This window comes from Leopardus geoffroyi, chromosome B3 (assembly GCF_018350155.1).
Source record: "Leopardus geoffroyi isolate Oge1 chromosome B3, O.geoffroyi_Oge1_pat1.0, whole genome shotgun sequence".
Taxonomy (NCBI): Eukaryota; Metazoa; Chordata; class Mammalia; order Carnivora; family Felidae; genus Leopardus; species Leopardus geoffroyi.
The window spans coordinates 35632047-35649067 of NC_059337.1; the positions used below are offsets into that span (position 1 = coordinate 35632047).

The window sequence follows — 17021 nt, forward strand, 5'->3', positions numbered from 1 at the left end:
CTGTAAATTCTCGCCACCATCGGGTGCCACTGTTCCCATTTTACAGATGTGATAACTGAGACCCTGTGAGTTTCAGGGTCTTGCCCAAGACCTTGCACATCCTCAGGCCTCCCGTTGCGTTGGCTGGGGCTGCCACACGGGGAGCCTTTCAGAGACAGATTGCACTGGAGCCTGAAAGCAGAGGTATTAGGGAAGCAAGTTCTTAGCTCCCTTCTTTAGGGACCAAAACCACCTCATCAGGTGGCAAAACACAGAAAAGATCCAAGGAAGCAGAAAGCACCCCCGTGCAGGCTGAGGGGGAGGGGAGGGTTTCTGTTAGAACCGTTTGCTCCTCCGGACCCCCTCTACCCACTGGAACTTCTGTCCATCCTTCTGGACTGAGGTCAGGTTCCACCCTTCCAGGAAGTCCTCTGAGAAGCAACCTCTTCACAACTCCTGTTCTCCCTCAGAACCAGACTGCATTATATATATACTTCATTGCTGTGGTTTGTCTTCTCAGAAATGCTACAGACTCCCTGGCTGTTATAGTCAGATTTCTCTGCCTGCATTCCCTGCCTCCCGCCCCAGCCCCCTGCACTGCACGCCCCCCCCCTCCATCCCGCGCCTCCCCCCCCCCCACTGCCCCTCCTCCTTCCTCCACATACACACACTTCAGGGGTCCTTGGGTAATAGGGAGATCCAAAGTCACTTGCGGGCTAAGGTAAAGAATGGGATTTCTAGAGAGGGAGGGAACCACCCGATGACCTCAGGAGGGTACTGGGGGAGCTCAGGGGAAGGGAGCTGGGTGTTGCCACCTGGGCGTGGTTACTGCCTGGCTTACTCCCCCCAAAGGGCTGGGATGTTAGCCCTTCCTGTCTCTGCAGCCTCCCAGAAATGAGTGGAATCACTCAAAGGTCCTACATCACCATCACGGCCACCATGGCTAACTGTTATCGATCACTTAATGTGCCAGGTTCGGTACTAAGTACATCGCACGCATTAGCCCCATCGATCCTCAAAATAATCCTCTGAGGCAGACAGGATGGTTATCTCCACTTTACAGATGAGGAAATGGAGGCTTAGCAAGATTAAACAAGTCCCCAAGGTCACATAACCAGGACCGGCCAGAGAATCGGAAGAGGGGTTGGGAGAGCCTGGGAAGTCCCCTCGAGCTCCCTGAAATAAAACGGCTCCCCGATGAGCTCCATAGGGCCTCCCTCTGGGACTTCCTGGGGCCCTCTAGTTTCCTGTGTTGTGTCCTGAAGCCTGATCCGCATTCCCAGGAAAGCCACGCCAGTAGGGTGTGGTGGTACATTGCCCAGGCTCAAGTCTGGCAGCCACTGAAGTGACCTTGGACAAGTCACGGTACTACGGTGTGTCAGTTGCCCCCCCCCCCCACCCTGGAAAATAGGAGGAAGGCTGAGAGCACCCACTTCATTCATTGTGAAAGGATTAAGCGTGTTAATATTTGTCAAGTGCTTAGAATGGTGTCTGGCCCAGCCTAAGCACTATGTAAGAGTTTGTTAAATAAATAAAAATTCTCTTTCCTCTTGCTCTATGGCAAGGTGCTTGCTTGTGGAAGAGGCCTGGGGGTGAGTGGTGGGAGGCTATGGGGGGGCGGGCAGAATTGCCTTAGCCGTGGAACCACAAGCCAATAATCAGAAGGACCTTACAGAATCAACCAAAGAGATGGGTGAGGGAGATTTCTTTTCTCTTTGGGCAGTCCCAAGGAAAGGTCTCAAAAAAAAAAAAAAAAAAAAAAAAAAAAAATCAAAGCCCACGGAGGCTGTAGGGGAAGGGATTGACAGGGAGAGGTTCAAAACTCCACCCAAGGCACTGGGATCAGTTCCTCAAATGGGAGGCCGCAGCTTGGTGGCGGACCTGAGCCAGACCCTTTAATTTCTGAGAAAGGGAGAAAACATATATTAAAACTCTCCCTGAAGTATTTGACAATCATTTTGAAAGAACCAGAGCGGCGGCTCTTGGAGCTGGCATCCAGCTGCCCACCAACCACCCTGCACCCCAAATGAGGGGTTGAGAAGACTAGGTTCTGCAAATCCAGGCCGGGCTTTCTATCTTACCCGGGTGACTTTTTTTTTTTTTTTTTTTTTTTTTTTTTTTTTTTAATGTGCCAGGAATTCCTCTCCCACGTGGGGTGGACTCCGAGGTACTCAATTAAGCAGCCAATGAAAAGTCAGCTCTTCGGTAGCAAATGACCCTGACACTTCTTGTAACATAAACAGTTGAAACGTTTCCAATTAGAACTGGAGACAGAGACGTTTGAACTCTTTCTCTCCACTCCCCTCCTTCTTTAAAAATAATTGTCAAGAGCTTTGGACGTGGTGTTGTATACGTGTTTTTTATTTTCTTTTCTCTTTCTGGAGCATCAAAGAAATGTATTTTTCTCCTTTTTTTTCTAATTTGGGGGTGTCACGCGGGTGGGGGTCGAGCGGGGGTTTGCTTAAAGGGGTGCTGGCCTGGTTAGTTACCTCCCGCCCCTCTCCCAGTTCTGGGCTCCGGAGAGCTGGGCGTGACGCTGGGTGCTCAGCGCGTAGGAGCCGGAGGCGGGCGAGCTGGGCCAGTGACCTTACAGCCTGACCCGCAGAAAGAGCTGGTAATGAATGAAAGAGTGAATGAATAAGGAATGAATCAATGCCTCTCCTTCAGCAACTGCTTGCGCGGATCCTGCTCCCGCAAGCAAAGGAGGAGCTGAGGTTGGCTGTTGAGCTGGCTGTCCTGGATTCGAATGTCGACGCTTCTGCCCAGTTTGGGGCAAATTACCGAGTTTTCGAAGCCTCTCTTTTTTGTATTTACTCTATAAAATGGGGACTACCGGCCAGGCCGCTTCCCTAGGGCGTGAGGTGAAGAAGAGAATTCTCGCTTGGGTAGCCGTGTTCTGCCTCGTGCATAGTAAGCGCTCCAGCGCCCTAATCATTCTAGACTGCTTGGCGGGCCCTCCAGCTGGGCCCTGCAGAGGAGGCGGCGCTCTGCAAAACCCAGTCCATCAATGCAGCCGCGCGCTTCTCCAGCGTGTCCGGCCCCGCGCGGGCGCTGGGGCTCACAGGTGAACCCCACGGGAGTCGGCCCTGTAGGAGCGTCCAGGCTCGCGGGGTCCCCGGGATCGCGGACGGTGGGGCAAGAGCGAAGAGCGATGCCTAGGACGGGGACGGAGCTGCAGTGCTCTACGGTCGCAATCTGCATAGACCTGACCTGGGGGCCCAGGCTAGTAGGTCGACTGCGGGCGGGCGCCGTTGGAGCCTGTCCGGAATGAGATCGGGAAAGGGAGGCCGGACAAGGCGCATCTTGAAGGCATTGTGTTTAATAAATCCGGGCGAGACGCACACCCGCTACTCCCCCACCCCTCCTCTCGGCTCCCAAATCGAGACCTGCTGTGGGATCCCCAGTTTACGGGGTCTTAAAACCCCCTTCACTTTGATTAGCAGCTTCAAAGAGCTCCTTTAAAGTTTGCCCCCCCCCCCCGCCCCCACCTTCCCTTTTACAGGCCACCCCTCCCCCGTCACTCCTAGACTTCTGGACGACAACAACAAAACAAGATGCAGTTTGGGGGCGGGGTGGGGGTGGAGGGAATCTTCAGGTTTCCTTCTAAACGTGGGCCGTAGAAATTACCTGTTTCAGGCGTGCGCAGGAGTCAGAGAACCGTGGAGTTTGGGCTTTTTTTTTTTTTCTTTCTTTTTCCTTTTTTTCTTTCTTTTCCCCCCTTTTTGGGGTGTGTGTGTGTGTGTGTGTGTGTGTGTGTGTGTTTTACCTTTTATTATTTAAATTGATACGTTTCATTACTAGGGAGAAAAATAAAATATTCCTTTGATACACAAAATCAAATTGATATTTAGCCTCTGCTTACTTTTTTATGCATGGCTCCTTTATACCACATGGTAGTGACAGATTGTTTGAGCTGGAAGGAAAAGCCATTCAAAGCTAATTAAGCAGCCATTCCAAGCACTATTTGCAAGCGGGAGGCTCAGAAGCCTCGGCATTTGTCAGCGCTCCCCCACCCCTCGTGGTTTTGACTGACAGCTCTGGCCGCGGACTGACAGCTCCCGACCGTTTCACCAATCAGTGGTGGAGGGCCTCCTCGGCGGCCTCTGATTGGTTCCCCGGGCCTTGCTAGGGGGCGTGGCCGACGGTTCCCACGTGGGGGGCAGGAGCGAGAAAGGGGCGGGGCGGGCTGGAAGCGGGTGCGCCCACCCGTGACGTAAGGGGGAGGGCAGAGAAGGGGGAGGGGAAAAGGAAGCTCCAAAGAGGAGCCATTTTGTGTCTAATGAATGCTGCGGCCAGATGCTCGCATCTGTCGACCCGGGCTTCTCTCTACCCCCCTCTTCGGTGCGCGCCGCACACGATTTATGTTTTTATTTAGGAAAATAAATAAATGAAGAGAGGAGCGCGGTTCAGGGCTGGCGGCCGGAGCGGGCGCGGGGAGGTTCAACTCCGAGGCGGGCGCTCACGTGTAACTCCCTGCGCACCGGCCTCCGAGCGCCCGCTCGCTCTCAGCTCCTCATTAAGATGCAAAGAGCGAACTCCAGATCCTAATGAGGGGAAAATATAGATCCGGGGGCGCGCGGCCGGCTCGCGCGCGCCCGCCACCGGCCCCGGGGTGCGTGCGCTTTCGCGGAGATGCCGGGGAGGGACCTCCGGGCGCCCGTTGGGCCGGTCCACCCGGCGGGGCCCGCGGGGGTCCGGGGCGCGGCCGCTCCCCCACTGCCCGTCTGCCCTGACGTAACCCCGAGCAGCAGATCGAGGCTATCCGTTTGCGGGCGGACCGGCCCCGGAGTCGAGTGGCCTGTGCGACCGCGCGGGGAGTCCCGGAGGCGCGGCGGTTGGGGGTGCGCGAGGAGCGCGCGGGGGCAGGCGAGCGTCTGCGCCTCCCGAGGCGTCGAGGCTGGCTGCCGAGACACCCACGGGCCCGCACGCGAGCCCCTCCGCAGGCTTCCGCCGATGCCGCAACACTGCCTCGAGCAGGCCGGGCAAACCGGGTCGGAACGGGGAGCTCCCCGGCCGCGGCAGGGCAGGGCCGCCTCCCCATCCCCTCCTTCGCTCCCCTGGCCCCAGCGCGCGGTGAGGAACCTCGGGAACTGGGCCGTTTGTCCGCCGGCAGCCGGCCCTTCCATCTGCGCTGCCCGCCAAGCCAGAGTTCCTCAGACTTCTAGCCGGCAGCCGCCGCACATCAAAGACACTGTTTATTTGGCTTTCTGAAAAGAAGGACGAATGAACAAAGAAGAAAAAAAAAAAAAAAAAAGCTGGGGGCCAGTGGAAGGGGGAGGGAGGGCAAGAGAAGGGGTAAAGAGAGGGACACCCTCAGTTCCCAGCAAATTTTTTAAGGTGGGAGGCAACTTTGGGACCCACCATTTTCTCCGTCCTAAATCCTGCGAAGTGAAAACATTAAAGTGACAAAGTGATTCTGTTTGTTTTATAGTATCTAATTGGGCTGCTTTGCAGACCTAATGAGATTCCAGGGAGGAATCGTTCGCCGCCACTGCAGAATAAACTGATACATTACTACCAGCCACAGGTTTCGAGGACCGTACGGCTTGTCTTTTTTTCTTTTGTTGTTATTCCTCGGGTTCCCCTGTTTCCCCCTCCCGCCAAATAATTATTTGCTAGTAGATCGTGGGAAAAAAAAAAGAGAGGCGGGAGAAAAAAAGTCTAGCAGCCCAGCACTATAATATATATCTATTTATTATATGTCTTTCGGTTAATTCCTGATCTGAGGAGCGCTGTTTTTCACTCCCATGCGAAAGTCACCAGCGGGTAGGGCCTGATTGCTACTTTTCATGCATAGTTTTAGACACAAGAGGGCATTGTGACGTCGCGCCCGGCGGCGCCCAGTCGCAGGCCGAGTCCGGTAGCCCCACGTGGGGGCCCCGCACTCCCATTGGCCAGCACCGGGCGAAGCTGCCACATTATTTTGTTACTTTTCAGTCCCTATTTGGAACTGCTCTCGCGGCAGTTCAGACCTCGTGCTCGTCCCCCTCGCCTGTCTGTGTGTGGTATCCGCAGGTCCCGGGCACTTTTTTGGGTGTGTGTGCGTGTGTGTGTGTGTGCGTGTGTGTGTGTGTGTTTGGGGGGTGTGTGTTGGGGGGTTTTTCGGGCGCGGAGAGAAGAGCCAGGCCGAGGGGAAGGAAGGAAGCCGCAGAGCTCCCCGGTCTCGGGCTGCGCTCTCTCCTGCCTGTGCGCTCCGAGGCGGCGGTGGCGGCGCCGAGCGCTCCTCGCTGGGGACGCGGCGCTCAAGCTGGGAGCAGCGAGGACCCCTTTGCGGAGGCTTCCTGTGCCCGCTGGAGTTAGGATGCCAGGGCAGCTGATTTGCACCTACTGAGCCTGGAGTTTCCTCCTCGGCCCTGGGAAGGGCTTGCAGCGGCGGCGGCGGCGGCGGCGGCAGTAGCAGACGGAACAGCAGGCTCTCCTCTCCGAGGGGGGGCGTCTAAGCGCCCGCGCCGGGCTCCCGCCCTCACCCTCCGGCGCTCCTGCGGCCCCCAGCCGCCACCTGGGTGCTAGCCTCCTTCCTCTTCTCCCCGAGCGCCGCCTCTGGGATCGGACCCGCGCGCCCCGGATGCTGGGGCTGCCTCGGCGCGCCCCCCTCACGGCGCGACTAGTCGAGTGATCCGGAGGGGGTCCGCAGTCGCCCCAGGAGGAGACCCCGGCCTCGGGACCCCGCGCCGGAGCCACCGGGGAGACGACGATGTCCGCGCTGTCCCCGGCCCTGACGCGCTCCACGCAGCGGGGGGAAGGCGGCCGGCCGCAGACCGCCGAGCCCTAGGCGCACAAAGCCCGCGTCCGCCGCCCGGCCTCGGCGCCCGCCGACGACTTTGCCGCCTGCTCCGCAGCTCTTTGTCTCCACTTGGGGCGGGCGCCCGACTCTGGGATTTCGCTGCGAGAGCGGGCTGGGGGGGCCGGGGGCGAGCACTCGGTTTCCCGGCCGCCCCCCGCTCGGGCTTGGCTCCCCCCTCCCCCGCACCTCCCCGGCCCGAGCTCTCGGCGCTTCCACGCTCTCGGAATCACGACCCCTCCCTGCCATGTATCCGCAAGGCAGACATCCGGTGAGTAATTGCAACTCGGTTTATTTAAGCATCTATCATGGCAGGGTAAACGAGGCAGTTTATCTGGCACCTCCATTTTGCTTGTTGCTACCTTTATGGTGTGTGCGTGCGTGCGTGTGTGTGTGTGTGTGTGTGTGTGTGTGTGTGAGAGTGCGCGCGCGCGCGCTCACACAAAGGGGATGGGGATGGGGGGGCGCCGTGGAGAGAGGAGGTTAATTCCGCCCGAGTGGCGTTGGGGGGTTGCCTGTGTTCCAGCGGAACTGTTTGTTTTCACGCTGCCCCCCTCCTCCCCCGCTCCCTCTCCCCAATCTCCCAACTCACCCGGCTATGTTCCAGTGCCGGTCTTACTTGGGAAGGGAGCCCCTTCGTGCAAGGGATGAGCCCCGCCGCCAGTGGAGAAGGATTGGGGCGCCCCCTCACCCCACCCCGTCGGGCGGCTGAGAAACTTGCTGGGAAGGTTCTGGGCTGTGAGGGTGGCCTCCCTGGTTGGGCGGGGGGAGCCGGGGGAAGCCGCGGAGGGGCTGGGGCCGCCCGGAGCCCAGTCTGACGCCCCCGCCCCCTCCCCTGTCTTGTCCTCGCGGGCTCCAGGCTCCCCATCAACCCGGGCAGCCGGGATTTAAATTCACGGTGGCTGAGTCTTGTGACAGGATCAAAGACGAATTCCAGTTCTTGCAAGCTCAATATCACAGGTAAGGCCGGTGGGGGCCTCCCCGGGGCCGGCGGGAAGGGGCGTCCCCGCCGCGGCTCCTGCCACCCCCCGCGGGGACGGAGGGGGCTCCCGACCCGGGGCGGCGGGGCAGCCGGGGCCTCCGCCTTTTGTTTCCCCTTTCCGAGCGCGGCGCCTTAACCCTTGGCTGCCCGCAGCCTCCCGGCACCCTGGGCCGCCGGCGGGGTGAGGGTCGGGGTCGCGGCGGGCCCGCTCCGGGGGTCGCGAGCCGGGTTCTCCACCCCCCTCCCTCCCCCCGCCCCGGCCCCCGCGGCCCTGAGCAGTCCACGCGCTCGGCCGCGGAAGTTTCAAGTTGTGTCTCTCCCTCCCCCGCGGCGAGGACCCGAACCCCCTCCGCCCCGGGTCTGCGGGGTGACAGGGGGTCCCCCAAGGGGCGGAGGGGGGGGGCGTTCAGGAAGTGGCAAAGCGGTTCTCAGAGGCCCTGACGTTGGGGCCTCGGAGGAGGCAGTGCGGGCCCCGGGCCTGAGCCGGCTCCTCCTGCCCTCGCAGCCTCAAAGTGGAGTACGACAAGCTGGCGAACGAGAAGACCGAGATGCAGCGCCATTACGTGATGGTGAGAGGCGGCCGCGGGCCGGGGCCAGGGCGGGCCCGGGGCGGGGGGTCTGGGGGACCCTGCAGCCGAGTCCCCGGCCAGCCGCCGGGCAGCCCTGGGAGCCGGGGTTATACGAGTGTGCCCCCGACCCGCCACTGCCCCCCCCCCCCCCCCCCCCCGCCCCCTTAGCCCGGGCCACTTGGAGGAGGGTGGGTGAGAGGAGGGGCCGAAAGGGAAACCCAAATCCAGGCGGGGCGCTTCTGTGCTACCTTCGTGCCCCTTTAGTTTGTGGCCTGAAGGTTTCCCAGAGGGACTGGTGGCCCTTGTCTTGGCTAGTAAGATAGGACTGGATCAGCTCACATCTGGGTGGGATAACATCTCTGTTAGGGACCTCCGGGGAGTGTTGGGAAACTTTGCTGCTTTGCAGCCCTGGGATCTAGCCAGAGTGGGACAGGAGCCCTCTCCGCCTATCCCCTGCACGCGCCCCCCCCCCCCCCCTTCGTTCCCCAGGGTTTTTTGAGAGCAGAGGAGCCTTTCAAAGCTCTCTGCCTCCACTCCCCTCCCTTAGCAGGGATACCCCAGCCTCGTCAGCCTTGGCGCAGTAGGGTAGACTCTCTTCCCTCTCCCAGTGTCTGTTGCCCTGAGTTTCCATCTTCTGTTTGTTGAGAGGACATGGGAGGCACTTAAGCGCCCTCCCTGCACTGCTTTCCACATAAGAGGCCTTTGACACATTGCTAAATAACTCTCAGAGGACAAGAGGGGCCCAGCGTACACACGATTCCCTGTTGAACCCGAACCTTGTATAAACAGGATATATGGCCCACGAGGTGCTTGTGGAAGGGAGGGAGGGCCCAGCTTCTCTTACTGCTGCATCTATAATGTTCTGTAGAGACGAGAGCCACATTCACCCCTGGTCAGCCCTTCAACTCCCCTATAGCGGGCTTTGGGGTTTGATTTGAACTTCGTTAGCAGATGTATCCTAAAAGTGTGATTTGGCCAGAAACCTGGCCCCAAAGCTGATTTTGGAAAGTGAACAGATGACTGGGGGTTGCCTGTTAATGGCAATTCTTTTTGCTTTTAGTACTATGAGATGTCCTATGGCTTGAACATCGAAATGCACAAGCAGGTAAGTGCTTTTCTTCTCGAAATCTACCTAGCGGTTAAAAACCCAATAAATGGGTTTCTTATGGCCCCTGCCCTTTGAAAAGGAGCCTCGTCTTCTGTTCCCTTTCCTTCTCCTTGAAGAACAGTGGATCCGGTCTCTGAAATGCAGGGTCTGAGGCGTTGCTGATTTCTTGGGCATGAGTTTTTGGCACCTGAGCTTGTGAAATTAGTCCTGGTCTTGGATCTTGGTATAAAGGAGCAGAGGAAACGTTGTGCCTTCAGGATCTGCTTTACAAACTCCTGAAACCCAGAGGGGGCTAGCTGGCTGCTTTTAAGTGTTTTAATATAAAATTCTCAAGGGGAAATGCAGGAGGGGTGTGTGTGTGTGTGTGTGTGCGCGCGCGCGCGCGCCCTTGCGCGCGTGCGTGTGTGCCTGCGCGTAACAATTTGATGTTCTGCCTTGATAAGATTAAATTTCAAGAGTCTTTAAAGCCAGGCTGAGCTGTCAAAATTTAAGGGAACAAGCCACTAACTGCTTAAAAATACGAAGCCAGGATGAAATATAGCCCTCGTGTCTTACGTTTGCGAGGCAGCTTTCTCCTCTCAATCTTCGTTTGAAGGCAGCCCGGGTCCCCATTTTACAGAGAAGGAAGCTGAAGCAGAGAGGTGAAGTAACTTGCCCAGGGCTGCCTCGCCAGGACCTCGGAGGTGGCTGGTAGTTGAGCTCAGCTTTGAAATCCTGAAGTCAAACCAGTTTAGCTAGTGTGGTGTTGTTTAATGGATATGTAAACTACCTCGTATTGTCACTCTCCTAATAACAGTATACCTCAAACCGAGCAAATACAAACAGCCTTTATCTCAGTGCATATCAGCAACTAGTCCCGGGTGCTAGGCTGGGCTGTGGGAGAGGCCTGTTTGTGTATTTGTGTTCCAAGGAGAGGCTGTCTGTAATTTGGCTTGGCCAGCGATTAGAAGTGACTTGGCACGAATAAATGGCGCAGGCCGGTTGTTCTTTTTAACAATTGGTGTTCTTGAAATCTCAGAAGACTGTTGACTCATTCTAGCCTTTGGTGACCGTGACTTGAATGGATTTGCTGCCCTAAATGAACAGTCGTTGACGGGGGTTTAAAATCTGCTCTTGAAGGGGGCAGGGTCTGGGGCAGGTGAGAAGGGCAGGTGACCCTGAAATGCCTGTCCCTTGCGGCCTGCTCCGGTGGCTTCCTATAAAGCCTTTTGAATCTGTGGTTTCCTTTCTGTCCTGGAGGAGCCCCAGTGTTGGGTGAAGGGCAGCCGGAAAGGGGCCTGAGTTTACTGGGCGATGTGGGAAGCCAGTTTGTGGCTTCCTGAGGGATTAGCATAGGAAGGCTACCAAGTTTTCACTTCTTAACCCACAGAAATCACAAGCAGCCACGGCTTTGTATGTTGAGATGTTTCTCTTCGGCAGAATGGACTGGAGGCAGGTGCTGCCCAACTTTAGGTGGGACTGAACGCATGGAGTGGACCTCGGGTGTTCAGGGACCCTTGGGGTGTTAGGCAAGGTGCCACCTTCTCCCTTTCTCCACCTCCTCTTTTTTCTTTTTTTTTTTTTTTTTTCCCTCGGTGCTTAGTATCTTGGGTGTGTTTAAAGAGGGTAATTGCACCCAGGTTTAAAATTTATAGCAGCAGTTATTCTAAGAGCTTCATAATTAAGGCGTAATATGTCGTTGCATGTTGAGGTCTGCATGGGTGGTGTTCCCCGTGTCTGTGAGTGGTTGGTTCTTTGGCACGAGTCCACCCTGGCTGGTGGAGCAAAGGTGTTCCCGGAGTCCTGGGGAGACTCTGAACTCAGGAAGAGTTAACCGCCTTAACGCATGTGGTGGTGGGGTTTGCACAAAGAGCAGCTGTGTGCATCTGGGGCTTCTGGCTATTCCCCAGACAGGGTTCTCAGGGGGAGAATGCCTGAGGTTTGGCAACACGGTCCCATTTAATCCTCTCAGCTGCTAGAAGAGGCAGGCAGACGGAGCGTTTGCACCCTTTGTACAGGCAGGGAAACTGAGGCTTCAGGGAGGCCCGTAGCGCAGGGCTGGGACTCCAGTCCAGGCCTCTGGATTCTCGAAATGGGTGCTTTACCCTGCCTGCCAGTCACCTCTGCCCTACAGCAGCTCCCCTCTGCTTTCCCAGCACGAATGAGTGGTGCCTTCTTGTGCCTTCGCTGGGTTTATGGCAATCTCTGGAGTTGGGTGAAATTGCCTGGAGGCTGTGGAGGAACAAAGAGGCAGGGAGGTGAAGAAACTAACCTGCAACCCTGACCTAATGGGGCTGGCCACTCCCTAGGCTTGCCGGGGTTCTGCAGAAGAAAACCCAGCCACTAATTGTAGTGTGGGTCTCGGGTGCATTTGGCGGATGGTGGTTAGGCCTGAGCAAACAAGTTTATCAGCTGACCTGTTTAGCGGTTGACTGGTGTTTTATCTGCACACACCATCAAGTGACTGGAGCGCTTGAATTATTCATGCAGTGTCCTGCCCTCTAGACTTGACTGTACGTGTGATTACATCTGCCTGGAACAAACAGGCTGGATTCTTCGTCTTTAAGCTCAGGGGTGGGGGTGGGGCCTGTCTGTACCTTTATGTAATAGGTGATCTCCAGAGCTGGCACTTTGGAAAGCGTGGGGGTCCTCCGCCTGCTCGCTCACATGCACCCCGCCCCCCCTTCACCGCCACCACCACTGCCACCGCTTTTTTTTTTAAAAAAAAAAGGTCTTCTTTGCTGTCGCTGGGTAAATGCCTATTAGTTGGGAACCTCCGGGTCTGCCCGATAGGCCCTGGGTATTGACAGAGGGCAGCTGACGAGGTGCGTCCAGCCCGTTTTTTATTTTACCGAGAGGTTAAGCTCACTGTGGCTGGCTCCTGCTGGCTGTTTCCCTGTATCCTTCTCGTTCTTCTTTCAAGCTGTCAAATCCCACAGAAGTAATAAATGGTTTCTCCTCCTACGCCTCTGCCTACCTCCCTAATTATGGCAAAGCAAAGATTACAGAATCACGGGCCTGGCCTGAGCTTTCAAGGGGTCACCCACCTCCTCTAAGCCCCTGCTTCCAGGCAGAATGTCAAGGGTGATTCAGGGAGGCCAGGGAGGCGATGATGGCTGGCCAGCTCATTGATTCCTGTCCTGTCCCTGCCGAGGCTCTCCAGTGCCAACAAAGCCAGCTTTGAAAGGAGCGCCCCAGAGCACCTGTTGGCTGTGGGGTTTGAGGCACGAGAAGCTGGGTCAGGCCGTCTTCACCCTCCCCCGGTCAGCACTGAGGTTTCAAAAGAGAACTTGAGACATTTGGACTTTGGGGCAGCACTATGCCAACCCTTTTTACGGTCACCCTTTTTCTATAAACCCAGGGGAGCAACCCTTCCTCCAAGTTTCTCTTGGCATCCTGGAACGGGGGGGGGGGGGGGGGGGGGGGGAGAGCCCTCTGGCTTCTTATGCAAACCATTCCAGGTTGCAGAGGAGGAAACTGAGGCCAGGGAGGGGAGCTGAGATGCCCAGTTACCCAGTCCCGCATTAGTGCTGGGGCTGCTAATGCAACCTTTTGTCCCGAGCCCAGGTCTCTGTTTAGCAAGACTCCAGAGGTGAGGTGTATTTGTTTACTAACCGATAGCACTCTGTGGCTTTAATTGTCATTGCCGTTTTCTGCATTATGTCAAGAGGCTAAGGCGACGCCTGCGAACCTGGCTATACCAAAGTACAAAGTACCCCATTTCGGGTTGTATAACCATATCAGCTGGATGCTTTTTGCCCACCGTCCTCTTCTGAATTGCCAGCTATTTGCACATCTAATGATTTGATGTGCGTAATAATAAACACAGTGCGGAACTAGCGACCCCAGAGGTCAGGTTCATGGGTGAGGTAAAGTGGTAAGGCCTGTGACCTTTTTACCCAAGGATACAGAAAGCCACGGCCATGGCCGGGAACGCGGGGCTGAAGAAGGAGATGGGAGATCTCCGTTTGTCCCCTCCCCTCTCATCACCTAAGTAATTAGGGGCTTGGCTGGAAGATGTCCAGGTACAAGTTGAAGTTTGGGGACCATCAGTGTTGAAGGCCGGGTGGCCAGAGGGAGCCAGCAGGTGGCGAGGTTACAAAGACCCTGCCCAGGAGTGCCTGTTCCTGGGGTGCTTCTGGGTTGAGCTAAGAAGAGTTCCGGAGTGGGGGGGGGGGGGGAGGAGGGGTGGTTGCTGGCATCCAAGCACTCCTCCTAGGCCCTGGTTTCCACCTCACCTTTCTCGGCTGGTTACTCTTGCTGAGGAGAGTCTTTCTCCAGTCACTTAGCTCCTCTCACTGCGCCGAGGGCCTGCCATGGTCAGCTTTGGGGGTCTGCCGAGCTCAAAGCCCCCTGCCCCCTGTCCTGTGTACCTGCGAGGAGCTCCCGCCCCAGACTGCCTTCCACCCTAGCCTTCTCTGGACCCCCGTTCTTCACTGCTGCTGTTGCTATATGCAATGAGATTCGTGTGCTCTTTTGCTTCTCATACGCTTGATCATTGGGATGGCCTCGGCTCATCCGAGGAAAGTGAGCCTGACTCTTCCTTCTTTCCATGAACTCTTCTGGACCAGGGGCCCCCCGAGGGCACGGAGCTCTTTTTCTCCTTGGGTTCCTCCTCCTCCACTTAGTATAGAGAGGGTCTGGTCTGTGTCAGAGGCCCTCGGTTTCCGTTCCGCTGTAGGAGTGAGCTCCCTTTTCCCTCCTGCGTGGGAAACTGCTTTCCTATCCCTATCCGTTTGCACAAAATCCGGGGACACTTGGGACCAAAAGGTAGTCAAGGCCAAACCTCCGTGGGGTTTCCCGCCTGCGATCTGGCCTGCATGGCGCCCTTTCTCACACTTCGTCATCTCCTTTTTTGGTGGCCACGGAGGAAGCCCCTCTGCTGGGGTCTCTTACGGGCGCTTGGCACGTAACAGGTGCTCAGCAAACACGCTGGTTTACCTTTACTCAGAATTACTGGGGTCATCAGAGGGTGGGATTCTGGTTCCCTGAGCTCTGGGAGTAGGAAGTGAGGGTTTTAATTGTGGGTTGGCTACCGGCTCTGCAGGCTTCCTCCTACGGCTCTCGGCATCCAGTTTCTTCATCAGTAAAATGAGGGGGTTGGAGCCGTTCCAAAACGGTTATTAGGGGCCTGGGATGTGCTGGGTGTGGGCCGGGGCTGGTTACACAGCCGAATCAGACACCATTCCCTCCGCTGGGGAGTTGGCATCTAAATAAGTCATGGCAGTGCAGTGAGGTAAGTGCTAATACGGCCCCAGTGTCACAGGAGGAGTACCCAGGACAGAACAGCTTATGCTTCCCCGGAAAGGGGGAGGGGAAGGGGGATGGGGGGGGGCACAGAAGACTACACCGAAGGGCTGTTACCTGAGCCGAGACTTAGAGGGAGGGCAGGGGTTTATGAGGCAGAAGCCAGCAGAAAGCCAGCCTGGGGGGAGGAGGGGGAGGACGCTGCTCCTCAATCTGGGTGGCAACCGCTCTTGGAAAGGCAATCGGAAGCACCATCCACAAGCTGGAATGGTGGGGGGGGGGGGGGGGCGGGGCTCCACTTGGGGAGCCAGGCGAGGTGGTGACATTTTGCAGCAAAGTGATCTCCAAGGCCTCTCTGCTCTCACACTCCCGACTCCGTGGCTCCCTCTGTCCCCATATGGCTCTGCGGGGCTGGCCCGCGGCCATCCGGGCCCCACCCCGGGCGGCGGTGGGGGGAGGGGTGGGGGATGGGGACGCCCCCGCGCTGGCGGAGGGAGCGGGAGGGCCTCCCGGTGCCTCCTTCTCCACCCCCACAGGCCGGTTTGAACTTTCTTCCCCAAAGTGGCATTGCCTCCTTGCTCGTGTTGGTAATTCTGTAATGACTGGTTCTGACCCGCCCCTCCCCCATATTTAATTCTCATCAGCCAGCTCTCTCCACTTTGCTATTAATGATAGCAGCCAGCAAAATAGCTTTCAACATGCCATTGACAGTCTGGTTTAAGAGAGCACTTGAAGTAGTGCTAGACAGCTGAAAGCACCCATAATTGTGTACCAGAGTGAGAACTGCGTGCTCAAGGGCCTTGTTTTTATATGCTTAAAGGGACAATATCTTGTTTTCAACAAATGCTCCCTGCGACTCCCGGGCCAAGATGCTTGCTTTCTCGCTCTCTCTCACTCTCTTGCTTTTCTTTCCAGGCTTTTTCTTTTCTGGCTCTCGCCTTAACACGGTAAAGTGTTCCCCCTCCGGTGGGGGCCGGGGAGAAACTTAGGGCAGGGGGGGATTTCCTGCCTGAGCCTAAGAAAGGACTGTAGGGTGGGCTGGTTGATGTAAGCCCGCATCCACTGCAGACAGGAGCGCCACCCCCCCACCCCCCCCACCCCGCCCCCGGCGGGGGTGGAGGGGGGGGGAGCTTCTTAGGACTTGGCCTTTCTGGAGTTTCTGGAGGAATGGATGGGAGGGCTGTTCTCACCCGGTGTTGTTGTGGAGTTCTTTTGTTTGTAGTCAGCCTGAGGGTGGGGCCCAGCTGTCACTGAATGTTTAGCTGAATGTTTAGGCTAAGGCCACCTTTGTGGGGACTGAGGGGGAGGGCTCCACTTACTGGAGAGGCAGATCCCGGACCTGGGACCTCGAAGGCCCTTTCAGCTCAGGTTCCGGAGGCTGTTCACTGTGCGGGGGGGGGGGGGGGGGGGGGGGGGGGGGGGGGGGGGGGGGGGGGTGGGGGGGCTCTGGAAAGCATGAGGGTGGGGAGGGGAGGGTCTTATTCTCAAGTGGAGGTTCATGCGGGGTTTAGGGGCTTATGAGCCAGGAGACCCTTTAATTCAGCCCTGGAGATTTGCCTGAGAACAAACACCTCCCTCCCCTTCACCCCAGCCGACTCTGAAGTAGCAGCACAACCCCTTGGGGAAGAGGTTCCCCTGTCCCCGCTGTCACCAAAGCTCCCCTTCACCAATGGCATCCTTTGAAGGGTGAAAAGAGAGCTTGGGAACGACCAGGGCTGGGAGCATGGACAGACTTGGCTTTTGTGTCGAAAGGGGGCCTCTTCCTTTCCACCCACCGAGTGAGGGACACAGACCGGGGTCTGGGGGCCTGGGGCAGCTGCCGCCACCACCACTAAGTAACCTCAGGAGAAGACCTTTATGGAGGACAGACTTTGAAAATTTTGTTCTTCCACATAATCATAATTATGATAACATCGACTTCTGGTGTTTCCGTAGCACTTGATTGTTTACAAAGCAGCGAAGACATTTTCATCTTAGGAACCTAAAATGACAGGCATTTGGGCGTCAGACAAACAAACGGCAGGACAGAAGCCTCAGAGTGCGGGGTGTGAAAATGACCTGTATACATCCAGGGCACTAGAGGGCTGTGTTCATAAACTGGACGGGGCGGCAGGGGCAGGGGCTGGCTGTGTGTGTGGAAGGATGATGCCAGGAGTTCCCCAAGGGATAGGACCATTTTGTATTCGCTGAGGCCCCCTGAGCCCTGCGTGGTGCTGGGCCACGTTTTGGGGGAGGGGAGACTCACAGAGGGTAACCTTCCAGTTGGGGGTTGTCCCTGACCCTGAGAGCATTATGGACTTTCTGGGAAGGATACAGGTTTTCTCCAGCTTCTGAGAAAGACGTCTTTTGGCTGCAAAGTTGTGATTGGAGGAAGGA

The 17021-nt window shown here is 57.0% G+C and overlaps 1 protein-coding gene across 12 annotated transcripts in view; it reads left to right on the top strand.

The window, feature by feature from the left end:
• Positions 1–5909: 5909 nt before the first annotated feature.
• The window catches only part of TLE3 (TLE family member 3, transcriptional corepressor), a 48602-nt gene continuing 37490 nt past the window's right edge, over positions 5910–17021 (top strand). For 6 of the 12 annotated variants that reach the window (XM_045449249.1, XM_045449251.1, XM_045449252.1 and 3 more), the window contains exons 1-4: positions 5911–7031; positions 7620–7720; positions 8248–8311; positions 9372–9416. In XM_045449249.1, coding sequence (XP_045305205.1) covers positions 7008–7031; positions 7620–7720; positions 8248–8311; positions 9372–9416 — 234 coding nt within the window. In that variant the 5' untranslated portion in view covers positions 5911–7007. Of the gene's footprint in view, positions 7032–7619; positions 7721–8247; positions 8312–9371; positions 9417–17021 lie in introns of all 12 variants that reach the window. The other 6 variants (XM_045449245.1, XM_045449248.1, XM_045449250.1 and 3 more) reach the window with 2 other exon arrangements.